Genomic DNA, 18,605 nt, shown 5'->3' with positions numbered 1-18,605 from the left:
TGTATATGTCAAGATTATTTCCTGAAAACTCACATTTTAGTTTATTAACAAGAAAACACCTTAGTTAGAACACAAATACTAAACTAAACGTGATGAAATTAATGATAATATTGAACTCACCCCAGCAGACGACAGATTTTCGTTCAGCCATGTATATTTTTGTTTACATTTCAGATTGACAATCAGACGTTATAATATTTTAATTTATGTAATTTTTTAATGGAAACTACGTTATAGTGATTTATTAATTGTTAATATTGAAGAAAATAGCTTAAATTTTATATGTGTCTAAATCCCGTTTCGTTTAATATCAAATGTTCTTCAAAAAAACGTATTCGAAAAAGGTAGGAGGTGTTTATTCAGTGTAAAATTTTAGCAACTAGGGATTTATTCAGTATATAACGGCTCTCATTGGTCGAACTAGAAAGGTTCATTGAATTTTATTGGCTGCTAGTACAATGAGGGAAGTAATCATAATAAAACAACAATTTTTAAGTTTCAATAATATAAATTGCATGCGAGAATTATAACAAAAATATACATTATTTAAATCAGTGGATTTCACAAGTTCTTAAAACTATTTACAAGCAGTTTAACAGTCTGCGTGCGACTATTTACAACCAATAAAGACGACGATCGTCTCTGCGCACCTGAAGCATTGTGACGTGTCGGTAAATCTTCAAGGCCGGACCTAATTTCAGATTCAAGTTGGTCAACACGTCCAATCTTTTAAGAAGCAACAAAGAACGTCCATCGATTTCCTGAAAAAACAACAAAATTAAATTTATCCGGTTAACAAACGGGTCATAGTTAAGACAGTACCTGTTCTTTAAATACTTTGGCTTCTTCTGGAAAATACTGTTTGAAGTAGTCGTAGACTTCATCGGGGGTCCAATGAGTGGCGTCCGGAATGCTCGGATCTATTTCCGGATCATCCTGGTCCGAATGATTGACACTGTCTCTAGAGTCCGAGTTAACTACCGATCTGGTAGGAGACACCGAATTTACTTTTCTAGGAGGGCTTGATTCCGGTGTTGGACTCACAGGTGGCGAATCATACGTACTAGACCCACCAGACACCGAATTCGATTGAGAAGGAGCTTCTTTATCTAAAATTATTTTGTAACTAACACAAAACTTTCAATCAATCCATTCACTTACCTTGATCATTGTTGATCGTAATTTTGTGATTGATCGATTCTCCAATATTCGACTGGATATCGTTCAATTTCATTTCGTGAGTCACTTCACAATTGACGCACAACCATCTTTGTCCATTCTTAATTTTTTCGGTGATTCTTGGTTGGTGACACGCAGCATGGTAACCATCCGCACATACTGAACACACGATCAAATTACCCTGAAATTATTATCAATATTTTTAACCAATTTTTAGAAAAAAACTCCCAAACACTTACCGCATTCGACGTTTCGTAACAAACAACACAAGTCTTGCAATGCGGACATTGCCAAGTGTTGTCTGGGTACATTTTCAGCATCATATCGTCTCCGTTAAGGCAACTATAGTGTGCTGCAATAAACAAAACTTTAAGTAAGACAATAATAGATAAGGAAGTAATTAAAACCTTTATTGCTGCATTCCCTGCAGGCCACCATACGATCGTTGAGCCCTCGACGGCTTTGAGTATGACAAACTGAACATACTCCACCGTGATCCCGACTGCTGGTGGAGGTTCGAGAGTCTGGCCGATAATCTTCATCGCGTTTCGAATAGGCAAGTTTTTCAGCGTTGGCTTTAGTGGAACCCGCTGGACGTCCCCGTTTCTTAGGAACGTGCGTGTCGGATGGATCAAACACTTTTCTAGCTTTCTGTTAAAATAGAATGACATTTAGACATGTATGCAGTAAACGTTCTTGTATATTTGTATTACACACATTAAGTTGTCAAAATGTATCATCATCTTTAGGTTAAGATGTCTTTGACTTCAATTTCGCCTTTTGTAATAAGGTTATTACAATTATTATTAAGTTGCAGTAGTGCTTTAGCAAGAATGGGAGATAACTAAATTGGGTCTTGAAATGAATTTAGATTTCCAAGACCACTGTTTGATTATAAAAAGATTCTAATTCAAATAACAGATAAATTACTTATTTTCAGGGGGTTTCTTGTAGTGTCAAAAAACGTATGTCGGTGATTAAAAGTGATAATTATAGTTTTATGTAAATATAGCTTAAGGCAAAAGCTACAAATTATATAGCATATGACCAACCAAGTTTGTTAGGAGCACTAGGTTTTTGACTGTGACAGGCTAATGTGCAAAATGTCACAGTCAAATGGCCCTTAAAACACTTGTACTGGACTCTAGAAGCATCTGGTTATTTTAAAATTCTTATACAAGGTTTAGAACCCTTATAGATGCCTCTGGGCACTTTCTAGAAGGTTTACAGTATTGTTTGTCAAATTTCAACACAACTCTAGAGGCCTCTGGCACTTTTTAGAAAGTTGTCAGTAGTATTTAGAGGCCACCGACACTTTCTTAATGGATCTAGAAGCTTTTGACAATTTAAAACAATTCTTGAAAGTGTTAAGACACTTGTAGAGGCTTCTGGCACTTTTTAGAAGGTTTTAAATAGTATCAAAAAGTTTATGGAACTTTCAAAATAGTCCTGGAGGCCTCTGTCAATTTAAAACAGTCCTGGAAAAGCTTAAAACAGGTGTAGAAGCTTCTGGCAATTTTTAGAAAGTTGTCAGTAGCATTTTGAGGTTCTTGGCACTAGAGGTTTTGTTAATTTTCACTAGACCTGAATGGCATTTTGTAACAGAACTGCTCTAGTATTTACAAATCCGATAAACACATTGAAGTTTGAAAGTTGAACTATCAAAGTGGCAATAGCTATAGTAGTATGATGACAATGTTATAAAACACACTATATATTTGATCTTTGTCTAATGAAATGAGAGTAAATGGTGATTATATGAATATTGCAAAAATTTGTGTTTTAACTCCTTTCTATTTATTCTCTTTACAGCTGCCTCATAGTGTAGGTCCTCTAATAACCTAATTAATGTTAGGTACTAGTTATTACTTCAGATATTATTTAAAACTACACTGAGCTGAATAATTTAAGTGTATATAAAGAATAAATTGTTGAGAACAAAATAAGTGAATTAGAGCTTGTGCTATAGCCATTTTTTGTTGGTTGCACACAACAATACACTCAATACTTTCCTCTTTTTTTAACTCAATATTGTGATATCATTAATTTAGAATGTAAATGATAAATTATTTACTACTTACGGTTTTATATTTAGCCATTTTGGGAACTTGGAATAATGATTAAAAACAAATAACACAAAACAAGAGACTTGTCCTTGTAATCTCTTGTATGTAGTAGAAAATTTGACAGATGACATAACTAGGTTTGTTCCTTTGTTTAGCAAAGTGTAACCAATCAGCTGCCTGATGTATGACATTTGACGGTTGTGTTTTGTGATTTGGTAACAAAGTTGAAATGTCATAACAAAAAAAAAGGGCCCCACAAAAATAATACTGACCTTTCGCCGGCCTCCTAGTCGTACGTTTCCATTTTCGGAACGTGATCCGGATGGTTTTTCATCTCCCGAGTCCTGGTCTCGTCTTCCCAATTTTTCTTGCAATCTTTGCGCCTGCTGCATCTTTGCTATCATCCGTTTTTTCGGTTTGATTGCGGCCCCCACATGATCGGAGGCGTCTGCGCGAACGCTCTCCGAGGTGCTGTAATTCCGTTTGGCCACTTGGGGCAAGAACTTTTGTTCGGCCTCTTTCGTCATCCATTCAGGGCGTCTGTCGTCGGCGCAGGGCCCCAAAAGAAAGTTGCCGTTTTCCAGTTTGATCAAATTGCCCCGCTCCACTTCTTTGATGAGCAAGATTGCGATGTAGTTACGTGTGTAGCGGACGCTGTCTTTCGACAAAATGTTGTCAATGATTTCTTTGGGCGGTACCCCGACTTCCAGATAGTCGGGTTCCTCCATTACCAATCCTCCGAAAACGGTCGTTAGCATTTCCATAAAATTTTTGCTGACGGTCAATTTGTTTAAAGCGTTCGGGTTGTTTGAGTTATAGCCTTGAGCTTCGCGGTGACGCATTTGTGCCCATTTTTTGGCCGCGTTCCTGTAGCTGATGCTCCCTTTGTACTCCACTTTGAGTACGATGTTATTGGTGACGCACCACTCTAAATCGGCCTTAGCGTCGAGGGTGCTCACGTGAAAACGTCTAAATAAATAGTTGCATATTCTCGTCACATCCGGTCGTGCTTTTCTTTTTCTCAGCTGGTCAATTGCCTCCAGGATACGCTCCCGATTACGGGCAGTTGGAACGTGATTCATCCCTCTGTTTTCACCTGACGCGAAAAACAAATCAATTAATAATTACATCAGCAAGTACAACAGAGAGAGGTTATAAAGCGTTTGCGGATATTTTGCATCTCTATATAATATGTAACGGCGGCTGACAACGCATTGCGCGCTTGGCTTTTTACACGACTTTAATCTTATCAAACTTCAACTCGGAACGAAATTGAATGCGCCCACCGACCAAACGGCTGACACGCACCGACTTTTAACAAAACTGAAAACGTTAACAATCGCCTAACCGGAATTAGACAAAAATTTAAAGTTTGACAACAAAAAACGTGCTCGCCCGCCAACAAAACAAACCTTAATAACGAAACACGAAAGACGAATTTACGGCGGAGGCGCGCAGAAGAGAGCAAGGCATGCAAACTAAATCGCGTCTCGCTTTTTACCTGTTCAAAAGTGCCAGTAACCGTTGAATTCGCTCGAATTTGGTTGATATCGCTTCACAATAGTTTTGCGGACAATTTAAAGCACTTTTTGCGTTCGTCCGTCACATAAAACCAACGAAAAACCTGGAAAATTAAGCGGCTTTTTCACGCACTTGTCGGCATACACACGCTCTTGGAGCGGCCACAGACGGGTTTGGTTTTCCGTGTTGCGACAACGGATCAGGGTCTCGTACCGAATGCTTCGACAATTCTACCTTAAATGCGTCGTAAATCTACCTAAAAGTTTTGCGCACCTATGTTCTGTCCTAAAAAATCGAACCTTTTATTAAGCAGTGGCGCACCATTTTCTTTTGTTTGATGATGGCCGAAATAATAACGAGATGAATTAATTTTAGTTGGATTTAATCATAATTATTGAAATTAAATCAAACAGTAAAACTCGTAAAACATAAGTGGTTATTTTTCTAAAAGCAAAAATATATCCCCCCCAATGACAGTAATGACATTTCTCTGTCAGTCGCGCAATTGACATGACATTTACAAAGCAGTGTTGCCATACCTCATAAGCAAACGACTACATGTTAAAGGTTTCTCTTGTAACATGGTTGTATTGACGCCACTGGTAAAACTGACCAACACTGTTCTCACTACAAAACATCATCGATACCATTTTGAAATCTAAGTTGAAATTTAAGTTTAATATGACTACTTTTTAAGGTCGAAACAGAATACTAAAAAAAGTCACGTGACTGTTTTGTTATACCTTCTCTGTGTCTCATCAATTCCAAATTATAATAACATTACTTATGTGCACGTGACCATTTTTAAAGTCCACCATGGTCACGTGACAGTTTTTAAAGATAAAACGACATTTCTAAGGTGACATTACTGTTTTAAGATTCAAATAGAGTCCTCTGGAGGTCACGTGACCCATTTTAAGATTAAAATTACATTTCAAGTTAATTTAATTCTTTAATGTCAAAATGGTATTTAAAAAGTTACCTGTACAGGGTGGGCCAAATGGGAAGTGCTCTTATTAATAGAGAGAATTTAATACAAAACTTAATGACGAAAACCGTTGGTTAATATCTGTCATGGTTTGACAGATACAGGGTGCTTCTCTTCAAAGGAATGGAATTCGTACTTTTCTTCAAATCTTCCATCGGGTGCTTATTTTTTTATTTTTAAAAATACATTTCTACAGCAACTTTTTGCGTAGATCCAGTAGTGTAAATAGTTTCACGGTCATCAGACACGGTTTTTGACATAAGCACAAAAAAATCTTTCAAATATCAAGTGTTATATGTCTTTAGAATGGTAATTTTAAGATCTTTTTAAAAATGAAATAATATACAGGGTATTCCATTTAAAAAAGAAAAACTATTTACACTACTGGATTCTACCCAAAAAGTTGCTCTAGAAATGTATTTTATTTTCAGAAATAAAAAACAATGCACCTGAGAAACATCCTATATCTGTCAAACGGTGACAGATATTAACGCCATTAGGTTTTTTGACACATTTGGCCCACCCTGTACAACAATTGGCTCCTGAAGACGACGTGATTGTTTTATCGACTATTTTAGGTTAAAAAATGTCCTGAAGATCACGTGACTGTTTTCAATTTTGAATTTCAAATTTTCGCTCCAATATCTTAATAAATACTGGTGCTAAGAAAAAAATGTATTTTTTCAAAGAAAACTACTTTATTTAAGACGCTTGCGCTGTTTATTTACTGAATTGATCTGATAAAAACGTCAAAATAACCAAAAAATATAATGAACTGTCAAAAATATAATGAACTGAGAAATGAGATCAGAGATGTGATGCAACAGTCAAAAGTCACTGAACAGAAGGTTATAACAAAATCTGGCATAATAAATTACGTAAAATTTAATCTACCGATTCAAGTAGATTTTCGAGTACATCATTAGCCCCGGTGAGCGAATTCAAACGACAAGCGTATCGAAATAAAATGCGCGCGCACGCAATCTCAAACGAGACCCTGAAAATTTTCGGGGAGACGTTGTGTGCGCTCTTTTTCGGTCGACGGACGTGGTTGAGACAGTGATAAGTAGAAAAAGTTTATAAATAATTGTCTTTAAACAATTATTAATTTAATAACAATATCTGTATAGAATGACAACCAAAAACAAGCTTATTCTAGACAAATTTTTGTAAGCGGTATAAAACCATTAAATTAAAACAATGCGTCGATTATAACAATCGTCTTTTGATGATAACTGATGCCCATGTTTATGAATCACTACTGATTGGTTAGTTAGTAATTTAAATCATTATGTGATTGCTTTTACTAAATAAAACTCCATTTTCTTTGGATTAAACACTTTTAATAGTGATTTATACAGCAAGTGACTTAAACTTCTTCGAGTGAATAAACCGGTTAAGTCACGTGTTTAAAATACAATATTTTATTAAATTTGCATCGCGCCCCGTAGGTGATGTGACATTGATGTTTATTTTTACATCTTTAAATAGACAAATATTATTCAACAAGTGATTTAAAAATTTTTTGAACATGTAGTGAATAAAAAAATGTTTAAATCGTTGAATAATTGACTAATAATAAGACGAAATTTAATAAAATATATTAAACAAAGCACACCCATTAATAAAATACACCTAAAAGAGAATTAACAATTAGATTATTTATAGTACGTTTATTTTTCATCAGAAAAAGGTAATAAATAAACAGTCGACAAACCACATTGAATCTAAAATGCTTAATTTAGTTTACCAATTTTAAAGATCCAATCTTTGTGTCGATACTAATACATATTCAATTTTAAATTGACTTAAACTACAACGAGACATTTTTAGTTCTAGACACACATTTTCAAACAGAAAACTTGGCAAGTCTCTCAAAAATAGACTTATTGTTGAATATAATGGCGCAATATTAAAGTGTAATAAACAATTAACGATTAGTGACTTTCAAGATGCTCGTAAGACATCAGAACAATTAAAATACAATATTTATAACATTTAACCATTACACTACCAAGCTACTTGTATAATATATTTATTTCTGGAATGTTTCAACAGTTTATATAGACTTTACAATATCGAGTAATAATTCTTATTGCCTGACTGATTGAAAACAGAACAAAAATCATTGAGCTCTACTTTTTAGCCTTAAACGTAAAATTGACTATTTAAGTTGACGACTAAAAATATTTCTAGAGCAACCCTTTAAGAAATAGACGAGTTTGGATTTATGTCCGTGATGGCGATTCTAGGCCATGCCAGGATCCTCCAAAGCCCCGTCCTCCTCCAATTTGGTGATCAGCTTGATGACACGATGTCGTTCGTCCACTTGCTTGGACATGTCGATCAACGCTAGTAGTTTTTTAATTCCAATAAAAATGCTAAAAATGTAATAGACATTAACAAAACCACCCAAATACCGGAATTTAACTACTGACCGTTTTCCATGCACATGATGAGTAATTTGCTTTAACTCGCTGGGTGAAAACACCTCAGAAGCTTCAAGAACGTTCAACAAATGTTCGGTCTTGGACAAGTTGGGAACATGAAGCACGGTAGTAAAGGCTGATAACATTTCCATGTCTTCCAACACTTGCCTGGTCACAAAAAAACTGTTAATGGACTTTCAGTATTGTTTGAAATGCTAAACCTTCTGCTGCTAGTGCAAATCACTAAGAGTTTCTTGCCTGGCGGAGGCTCTTTCTTCAACAGCACTAGTAAAGCCTGCAAAGTCAAATTGGAGTATCTTGGCCCAATGGGACCATAATCCAATAATCGTTCGATGTTGTCGACTAGAATGCAGCTCAACGTTGACCGATAAGCATCATCGAATATCTAATAATACGTTTCAGGTAGTCAGGAATGTCTTATTAGTAAAGACAGGTGAAACTCACTTTACGGATATTTAAACATTTAGCGGTTTCGGTGAAACCCACCATTTCTTCAGGCGAGCACACTTTGACGAAAGGAAAATCTGAGTTTTTCGCTATTTGAGCGGCCAACGCAGTTTTTCCAGCGTTTGGCGGACCCTCAATAAGCACTGATACAATCCCTAAAAGGTTCAATACAAAACTGTATCATGTACACAGTCGAAAGCATGAAGTGTTACACTTTGGAAGTGCCTCGATGACGATTGTAATAAGAACGGTTCTAATATCAATGTATAAAACTTCACAAGCCCTCGACAAATAACTAAATCAAACTTTTAAATACAGTAATAATTATTTATTTGAACAAAAATAATATTTAATTAAAACATAACTTGCGGGGATTTTTTGCAAAACTTTCAACCACTTTATCATTAAAATTATTTAGGTTTTTATTTATTATAGCTCTGTGTACACTCATCATGGCCAGAGAGAGTGCTTCTTAGCCATGTTTTTAGTCTTCTGAGGCTGCTAAAGGATCTCTCTACTGTACAGGTCGTGCATGGTAAAGCGATCAACATTTTCAATGCTTTTTCCATTTCGGGAAAGAAGGAATTGGTTTATTTTAGGATATTAACAACTCTAAGATTTGTTAGATTAAGCCTATCGTGCCACAATTGCTGCCAAAGTTCGATTTCATTCTTTATGTTCCGTAAATCAAACTCTCAGATTTTCAGTTGTCATCTTTTGCATCTGCGCCGAGTTTAAATAAAATTCTTCAGGAAAACGTACTTCAAGGGAGGTGATAATTGAATCCAAGTATGGTATTACTAAACCCTCTTCCAGTATTCTGAAGGGCTTTCTGCTGGATGATTGCTTCTGACGATGTTTACTATGACGTTGTTTCCCTGTAATATGCGGCATTGATGTAATGTTCTCCTCCAGTCCGACTTTCTCTGCAACAGCAGTAGCTTCCTTTATAATTTGTCTGTCACTTTTTCCGAATTTTTACGATGGTTTTTAATTAAAGGTAAAATTAACGTGATTTTGACGCCTTTTAACGTGAGCAGTTGGAAGGCACTTTTCCGAGTTGCACTATTTGCTTCCTGAGATAATGTTTGATGTTTGAAGACTTTCAGAATTACTGGAAGATTTTCTTTAAAAACTCTGATGGTTTTGTGTTTCTTACTCTAACTTGTCTCGCAAAATCGTGATGGTGTTGTTTATTAGAAGGCTGTAAACATATGATTGCTTTCCTACTGTAGCTGCACAGACGAAGTGAAGAACCATCACCAACAGAAGTAAAATGTTACTGAAAAAAATCAACATTGGCCTCTGTTGGATCAAGCATTAAATTCATAACACTTATGGTAACACTTGATGATTTTGGTGCCTCAGCTGGAAAAGTAAATCCAAAATCAAATCCTGATGAGTTCTTGTCTTCAGTTATTCAGAAGGCTAAGGAAACAGGATCTCAAATGCAGCTGCTCAATACTACTCAGAAGAACCAACTGAAAAGCAACTTAGTATCCATAAATTGGTGGTACTTTTTTTACAGAAAAGTGGTAATAATGATGCAGATGCATTTTGCAACTTTGCAAGTACACAAATGTAAAATCGTGATGGTCGTGTGGTGGTTTGGTCGCTTTGCGGCTAGTTACATTTTACATTTGATATTTAGGGTGGGGGCAACTGCCACCCCTTGAACCTGGGAGTAAACTGCTAAGTAAAATTTTGACTCCTAATTGTCAATAATGCCCACTAATTTCTCAATGGATAGCCAATAAAATAAACTTTCTAGTGACGTATAAAACTTGATTGGTTAACCCAACCTAACCTAACCTAATGCTAATGTTGATGTAGAATCCAAAAAAATCATAACAATACGACGCACCTTGTATAAGAAAGTAACTTACCGGATCCGTCTGAAGCTTTAGCCTGTTGAGCCAACAAGTTACCATCCTCCAAGATATGAGTTACTGGAGCTCCCCAATTAATAATTCCCCTCATTAAGCATTGGTTCAGGATTTCTTCGTGAGTTCCAAAAGCCTTTTGAAACCAAGAGTCAGGTTGGATAGTGGGGCTTGTGAACCGTACATACCGGTTTAATGTCGTGTTGTAAAGCGTGCAAAAAGTCCGAGTGCATAACCAAGAATTTTTCCATAGCCTCCGGATCAACTTCCACTTTATTAGCCGCCTTAATCAAACGATTCATTGCAGTAGATTGGGCGGCGCGCACTAAACCTTCCAGCTCGGCTCCCGAAAAGTTTTTAGTCGAAGCCGCTAGTTCCTTTTTAATTATCAAAGTAAAACCTGCTCAACTAGTTACCGAAATGGCTTACTTTTAAGTCAACGTCATTACTAATTTTCTTGTGTACTCTCATTTGGGCAGTGTGGATTTCCAAAATCTGTAAACGTCCCTCTTCATTGGGTAAATTAATTTCTACTTGAACCTCCAATCTGCCTGGACGCATAAGAGCTTCGTCGATCATATCTTTCCGGTTAGTCATTCCTGCATTTACACTAATAAACCTAAACTATTCATCCAACTAAATACAAAAATACCAATAACTAAAATGTTGTTCAATTGTTCAACACCATCAATTTTTGACAACAACTGATTCACCACAGTGTCGTGCACTCCGGTATTCCCAGCCACTGAACCTCTCTGTTTACAAATAGCGTCGATTTCGTCAAATATAATAATGTGCAAACCACTGTTAGGACCCGCCTATAATCCCTATTTAAGCACACAATTTCCAGTAATTATTAACAAAAACTAACCCTCTTCTCTTCCTCCTCAGCCTCAGCAAAAAGCCTCCTAACATTAGCTTCAGATTCACCAACATATTTATCTAAAATCTGTGGACCATTTACGATTTTCGGCTCTCTGGCGTTGAGCATTCTACCGATCTGTCTAGCCATTAAAGTTTTTCCAGTACCAGGAGGTCCATACAACAAGATACCTTTAAACAATTAACCCTCTTACTATGGTGGAACTCTAATGAAAGTAAACGTCAACCTTTAACGTGTTTGCAACCCAATTGGGCAATAATTTCAGGTGGAAAAACTCTAGAGGCAAAAGCTCGCCTAAATATGGCGTTAAACTCATTGCTTAAACCTCCAATACCCATTTTTTGAAAGTCCCAGTCAGGATTGATAATTGACTGTCGAACTTGAACACTACAAAACCCCTAATTATCACAATCCTTCATTTATACCACCAGCTCTCACCCTTTAGACTTTCCAACAAGATTTAAGGAGGAATTTTCAGCCTTTTCAAACTGAACAGTAGTGTTGGGTGTTAAAAGCCCCAGCTTGGCATTGTGAGGCTTAGATTCGCGGCCCTCTTTAAAAGTCGTCGAGTTGACGGCTAAAACTCTTGTTTATTATACCCTTTCTCTAAACAGTCAACAATCTAGAGTACCTTGCAATTCTTTAACCACAACTAAAAGCAATTTTTTGTCTTTAAAGGAGAATGCAAGCTGCTGTCCCACTGTAAACACCTGATTTGGGAAACTCAATACAAATTCTTTAGCCATTTCATCAGTATCATATGGTTCTTGAGAAGTACTAGAAGTTTAGTCTATTTTATTTGTAATAAGCCAATTTGATGTAAGTTTAGTTTAGTAAAAAAATAATGTGAACAGATACACAAAAAAACTTAGTATAATTGCTATGGAAATAACAGTCTTAACCAATAATAGCATCTGATTTCACTATTTCTATAAAAACTGTGGAATAAAATTATTCTGAAATAAAATTACCAGGCCTTAATTAAACACAAACAACAATTTGTGATATATTAGAGTGTTGTAGACCTTACTTACACTTTTTTCTGCATGTAATCAACTTCCAATGTAATGCTAGAAACATAATCATCAGGAGTATAAGGATCAACATTAATCTCCTGGTTCAGTGAGAGCACTGCCCATTTTCTTTGAGGCAAACTGAACCCTATGTGATACCTTGGGATGCTGGCATGAGACTTGATTGAAAACACAAAGTATGCAGCCCCTGTGTTAATTCGAATGTGCCTACAAGGTACAAGAATATAACATTCCTCGCTTATATGAGTAACAGCAGGTACAGAGTGAGTAATTAAAGTTGAAATTGAAATTTTCCTGAACCTGTTGAGAGGTGTTTGTCCTAGATTACTTACTTGGCACCTGGAAAATCAGCATCGTTGGTGATAGCGCAGTTCGTAAGGGATAGATCATCAGTAGGACATTTGGCTACTTTGAAAACGGCCTAAAAATATTGAAAGGAAAGACAGACACTTGAAGAGTTTGTGGGTAGGATTTAAGTTAGTTTACAATCTTACCATTATTTAGGCCAATTTTCACTGACTCTTGCTATTTTTGCTGCAGTAGTGTCGCAAAATCTTGAAAAATCAATACCACGAAAAAGGGCGAAAGGGCCAAACATAACCAACAATTCAATTACCACAAACACAAGATTAGAAGAAGCACCGCCCTCTATACTAGAAAGCCTGAAATGTCACTTTTAATGGCGGATTGGCGGCGTTCGTTTTATACACAAACGTATGCACATGCAGTAAAGAATATGTTTTTTTTTATTGTTTCGTGTAGTTGATTGCAAGTTGTGAGTGAAAAACCAAAAAAGGGTTCATTCCTGATCCAGATATGTATAGATAGAGCTTTTTTATACACAATCAAATCCAGCCTAAACAAATTGGTTAGAACATTTGTCCTGGAAAGTACAACACACAGCAAACTAGTTTAAACACTGTTCAATGTAAGAAAATCTGTAAATCCTTGAAACTAGGTAAGCAAAACTGGTAAATTGTTCTTATGTTGTTACCAACAACATTTTTTCAAAATTATTTTTATTGCTCTCACATTGAAGGATGCTTTAAAATGTAACTCACATACCTGTGCATGTAACAAGTACCTAATAAGTTTACTGTTCTAGAAAGCACTTGTACTTACCATTGAGTATAGTGTTGGAGTAAAATCATTCCACTTCAAAGTGTTCAACCACTGTTGAGTTAGATCCGGTTTTTTGTAAAGTAAAAATCTGACACGGTTGGGCTTTTTCCTGAATTGCTGTTACAATGCGGCTTGAAAAACTTATGAACGGCAGCAAACAAAAAAAACTTACGCAAATAACCTCAAGTTTTGATTTTAAACCGTAAAAATTCATCTAAAAAAACTTAATTTCCACAATAGGAACAAATGCAAACTGTCACCAGTAAGTTAGTTCGGTTTAGAAGAGCGCCATCTAGCAGAATGTCAACAAAACTAAGACTGTAGAGAGCGCTGCATTTAACGTCAAATTTTGGATTCTCTAATGGCGTATTCGGTTGACATCTTCAGTGCAAAACTAGAGTATGGCGGTACTGTTTCAATGACAGTTACTAGAGCAAGATACCAATACACGACTTCTACACTAAGCTTGCCAATCAAAAACGCCATAAAATTGAATGATTTTATTAAATATAAAAATTTCATGTAAAGAAAACTACTATGTACATCAAAACACATGTATAAAACTATTCGTTTTATTCTATTTTTGATTTCTCAAATACTTAAAAAAATTGCTGATCAAATGACACACGTAAACACTCTGTAAAGAGGATGTTAACATTTGTCTTTAGATTATTACTATGTTTACATTAATGCGTATGGTTTTTTTTCCAAAAATGATAAATATTTAACACATTTTTGTCTGTTCATCAGCCTACTATCAAAATCAATTGTAAACAATAGATTACTTTGTATTATTCATTCACAATTATTATTCACACCACGTCAGAAACTGCGCCTGCAAAATGCATTCAAACTTTCCGCTATTCATAAACATTTAAAAAAAATCAACTTACCCTTGAAAACCGTTTTTCGTCACAGCAAAACAGAACAAATTTGAGGTCACGATGTCGTAATTTACAGCTGACATCGTGAAGTTACTGACCTCTTTATGTCTGATATCCAACAGCATCTATAAAACATGGATAACTGCATGTTTTTCTATGGCCCTCGTAATTAAAAACTAAACCTAGAAAACTGGCCGTTACTCTTCATTGCAGATCAATGAGATGACTACGCAGTACTGGATCGGCATCAGCTTATGCCATAGAATAGTAAACTAGCTCTGACACTAGTAATAAGATTTCAGCCTAATGACAATCTAAAAAAGAATGGGCAATAATAACATTTTTGAAATATGTACCTAGAAATTATAAATAAATAATTGTCTAGGTATAGTCTTACTAGATTAAAACAATTTTTAAATTACTATGATAAAAAGTATTTTTCTTTAATTTACTGTTTCAGTATTATTATTAATGATTGTATAAAAAGTTAATAATCACTAAGATTTAATAGTGGTTCATCAATTTCAAATGTATAAGTGTTTTAGTTAACAAAACGGATTAATATGGATTTAGAACAAAAATGTCATCATTCAGTATATGTATAAAAGGTTCTGAATAGTTTTTCGGACAGTATTCGCGTGAAAACCGTATAGAGCTGTAAAGAACATCATTATGATCATCAAGGTATTCTCCGCATTGTTGGTTACGAGCGTTTTGGTAAGTGGTGAGCAATTAACTTTCGAAGAGTTAGTTGAGGAAGTGACCGAATTTTTGAATTACACTTCCACATACGTGTGGCCTACCAATAATAGCGCATTTTTTGGATCACAAGACCCAAATTCAACCGTTGAATCTGTCGGTAAGATTGGTGATTTTGTTTTTTTTTTGGTCCGTTCATACATTTTTTGCAGATTTTGGTAGTTTCGACTTTATCATAGTGGGATCTGGAAATGCTGGGGGAGTTGTAACAAATCGGCTTTCAGAAGTGGAGAATTTTACAGTTTTACTGATTGAAGCAGGTCAAAGTGATCCAACAATTACCCAGATTCTTGGTTTGGCAACTGCTTGCATAAACTCAGAATGGAACTGGGGTTACAATACCACCGTCCAGAACAATGCTTGTTTAGGTACATTTTTTTTTTTTAATTTTTCACTTTTTTGTACTTTGAAAATTTAGGTTCCATCAATCAGCAATGCAGATACCCTAGGGGTAAAGCTCTTGGTGGCACCAGTACCATTAATATGGGGTTATACGTAATGCTCAACCCTAAAGATCTGGATCTCTGGGCAGAACTGGGTATTGCCAATTGGACCTACGACGACGTCCTTCCGTATTTTAAAAAATCCGAAAATGCCACATTTACCCTTGACATGGATCCAGCTTTGCATGGGTTTGAAGGAATACAGAAAACCGGACAGCCTGAAGACACACCCATTTTGGTACTAAATCATATCAAAATCTTCTTGTGTTGCTTACTTGAATTTTACAGACGGACGCGTTATTAGCTGCCTTCATTGAAATAGGAAAAACTGAAGGAGACTACGGCCACGCTAATGAAAGTATAATAGGTCGATCCCAATTTTACTTGGACAACAACATCCACGCGAATATTGCTCATTCGTTTCTGCATCCGATTTGGAACCGTACAAATTTGAATATAACTTTAGAGTCTTTAGCCACTAGAATTATAATGGTTAACGGTACAGCAAGCGGAGTCGAATTTTGGAAAAACGGTACCAAATATGTAGCTTCGGCTAACAAAGAAGTTATAGTTTCTGGAGGTGTGGTTAATTCTCCTCAATTGTTATTGCTGTCCGGTATTGGTCCTCGGGAGGATTTGGAAGAATTGGGTATACCGGTTGTTGCTGACTTACCAGTTGGAAAAAATTTGTTGGAACACGTGGCTTATCAAGGTTTATATTTTAGGTATGTGGTTCTTTTCGGTACAAAAATTGTCATTAATCATTTTGTAACGTAGAACCAACGGAACTTTTTACGACAACACAGTAGAAGAAAATCTAGCTTTATGGTGGGACAACCATCGACCTTACACTGCTGCTTTTGGTGTCCAAACTGTCACTTATTTCTCAGTTAACGTCAGTACAGATGGTACACCGGAAATTGAAGCTGTAGTATCTGGTCCTCCGAACGCTTCCCCAAATACTGGCAAATCTTTAGGGTAAAATTAGTGTTTTCAGCAATTAACAAATTTATTGTAATTCCATTATTTAGTCTGTTAGATAAATACGTAAAATCATTGGAAGTGTTGAACTCTTCCACCGATTTTGCCATTAACGTTTTACTGCAAAAGCCCAAATCAGTCGGACAAGTTAGTTTACAGTCATCTGATCCCAGAGATTTTCCTTTAATTGATACAAACTTCTTTGCTGATGATCTTGATGTGGACACCATGTACAAAGGAATTAAGGCGATTTTAGCTGTGCTAGATACCGAAGGTTTTCAACGATTAAACATCACCCAAATTGTTTTGGACCAACCAGATTGCGACGATGTCTATGAGCAGTTAACTGAAGATTGGTGGAAATGCAGCTTGAAACATACAGCATTTTGTGTGAGCTTGTATAAGGTGCTTTAATGTGGCTTTTAAAGGAGCTTGATGGTTTTTTTAGGGATTCCATGGAGTAGGAACTACTGCCATGGGTGTGAACACGATATCTTCAGTAGTTCAGCCTAATTTCAAAGTACACGGAGTGAACAATTTAAGGGTAATTGATGCTGGAGTGATGCCTACACAAATCACTGGAAATCCTATGAGTGCCATAACTATGCTAGGAGAAAGAGGAGCTGACTTTATTAAAGCAGATCATCTAAACGTTTAGATATCTCTTTCGAATTACTTACGTAATAAACAAAAATAGAACCAACGTTATTTATTTTAAGTACCACAATTACCAACTAACTTATACTAATAAATAGTCTAAAAACAATCACACAAACAAACAAACTAAAAAAGGCAAGACATTATCACAAAAAAAAACTAGACAAGACCCAAACATTTACCCTTTTTTGAACTTAAGTACTAAAATGCTAATGCTTAGGAAAATCAGTATCCACAAAGTGATGGACAGGAATCCTGTATAGACTACAGTGACGTCGAGACCCCATCCTCGAGCGATGATACATCTAAAAATGAAAAATGTCAAAAGTGGAACAATTTAAACAATTGCTTAGGGTACCTTAAGCTTTCAGTGGCTTGCGTTAAGGGCAAAAAGTCTGACATCCATCTTAAATAAGGGCTCATTGCTTCGATTGGCCAAATAATACCGCACAACATTACTATGGGAAGAAAACTGCCCAGGGCCATGTAAGTGGCAGATCGCTCGTTTTCGCAACAGCACGCCACCACAAAACCTAGAAAATGTTTGGGATAAGAAACATTAGTAACAGTAACAATATAAAGTGGCAAATAATATGGCCACTGAAATTTGGATAAATTTTCTCGCAAACCACCCAAAATTTTGAAAACAATTTAAGAGAGCAAAAAATTGAAAAACACCATAAAGGCCAAAACGAATTTGAGTGAGGATTTACTAACTTTGACTAGTCCATCAACCAACAAAACTTACCAAAACCCATTCCACATACTCCAGCCAATATGGTCAAAACAAACAACGACACCCAGTTTCCTTCTTGAGTAAGCCCGAAGCAAACAAACGCACAAAACAACACCATAGTGGTCTGACCAAACATCACCACGAATTGAGTGATCACTTGCGACAACAGAATCTCGGTGCCAGTGATTCCATTCACTAAGCTCCGTTCCAGAATCCCTTCGTTACGTTCCAGCAACATTGATCCCGATGTCAACGCTACGGCCATGAAGAAGATGATCTTGAAGAAATATTTTTAGCAGTACTGGATCGGCATCAGCTTATGCCATAGAATAGTAAACTAGCTCTGACACTAGTAATAATAATAATCTGTACGATACGTCTATAAATCTAATTGAAATTGTGTTGGAATGAGGGCGTTTATCAGGAAAGTAAATATTAAAATAAAAACGCAAAAATTAAAAGAATGTCAAACACTGATATTGCATGACATTCATACCTAACCCCTAAAGACATATTTTTTTCGCAATTTTTAATATGATGCGCATCACTTTTATTTTGACGTTATTATTTAA

The 18,605-nt window shown here is 36.0% G+C and overlaps 4 protein-coding genes across 4 annotated transcripts; 1 reads left to right on the top strand and 3 right to left on the bottom strand.

Moving 5' to 3' along the window:
• Positions 1–488: 488 nt before the first annotated feature.
• Lint-O (L(3)mbt interactor in ovarian somatic cells) lies at positions 489–4,966 on the bottom strand. The gene is made up of 7 exons (XM_081977776.1): positions 4,747–4,966; positions 3,518–4,341; positions 1,587–1,830; positions 1,419–1,531; positions 1,162–1,360; positions 823–1,109; positions 489–761 (listed from the first exon to the last, which is right to left on the bottom strand). The coding sequence occupies exons 2-7, from the start codon at positions 4,325–4,327 to the stop codon at positions 615–617; spliced, it is 1,800 nt and encodes a 599-aa protein (XP_081833902.1). The 5' UTR covers positions 4,328–4,341; positions 4,747–4,966; the 3' UTR covers positions 489–614.
• Positions 4,967–7,340: 2,374 nt separating this feature from the next.
• Positions 7,341–13,112, bottom strand: LOC145727972 (vesicle-fusing ATPase 1-like). The gene is made up of 15 exons (XM_081977858.1): positions 12,946–13,112; positions 12,784–12,872; positions 12,452–12,658; positions 12,049–12,194; positions 11,856–11,994; positions 11,644–11,804; positions 11,406–11,587; positions 11,187–11,352; positions 10,964–11,133; positions 10,723–10,911; positions 10,538–10,670; positions 8,649–8,806; positions 8,405–8,589; positions 8,193–8,351; positions 7,341–8,135 (listed from the first exon to the last, which is right to left on the bottom strand). The coding sequence occupies exons 1-15, from the start codon at positions 12,946–12,948 to the stop codon at positions 8,003–8,005; spliced, it is 2,220 nt and encodes a 739-aa protein (XP_081833984.1). The 5' UTR covers positions 12,949–13,112; the 3' UTR covers positions 7,341–8,002.
• Positions 13,113–14,988: 1,876 nt separating this feature from the next.
• LOC145727976 (glucose dehydrogenase [FAD, quinone]-like) lies at positions 14,989–17,343 on the top strand. The gene is made up of 7 exons (XM_081977869.1): positions 14,989–15,316; positions 15,369–15,584; positions 15,635–15,897; positions 15,948–16,384; positions 16,437–16,637; positions 16,691–17,030; positions 17,089–17,343. Exons 1-7 carry the CDS (start codon positions 15,130–15,132, stop codon positions 17,296–17,298), a joined length of 1,854 nt encoding a protein of 617 aa, XP_081833995.1. The 5' UTR covers positions 14,989–15,129; the 3' UTR covers positions 17,299–17,343.
• On the bottom strand, positions 17,335–18,423 carry LOC145727979 (ABC transporter G family member 20-like). Its single transcript, XM_081977874.1, has 3 exons — positions 18,046–18,423; positions 17,656–17,830; positions 17,335–17,602 (listed from the first exon to the last, which is right to left on the bottom strand). The coding sequence occupies exons 1-3, from the start codon at positions 18,296–18,298 to the stop codon at positions 17,476–17,478; spliced, it is 555 nt and encodes a 184-aa protein (XP_081834000.1). The 5' UTR covers positions 18,299–18,423; the 3' UTR covers positions 17,335–17,475.
• Between the last annotated feature and the right edge of the window lie 182 nt (positions 18,424–18,605).

Source organism: Ips typographus, linkage group LG4, assembly GCF_016097725.1.
Source record: "Ips typographus isolate SLU linkage group LG4, UJ_Ityp_2.0, whole genome shotgun sequence".
NCBI classification, from domain to species: domain Eukaryota; kingdom Metazoa; phylum Arthropoda; class Insecta; order Coleoptera; family Curculionidae; genus Ips; species Ips typographus.
This window is presented reverse-complemented; position numbering and strand designations above follow the sequence as displayed.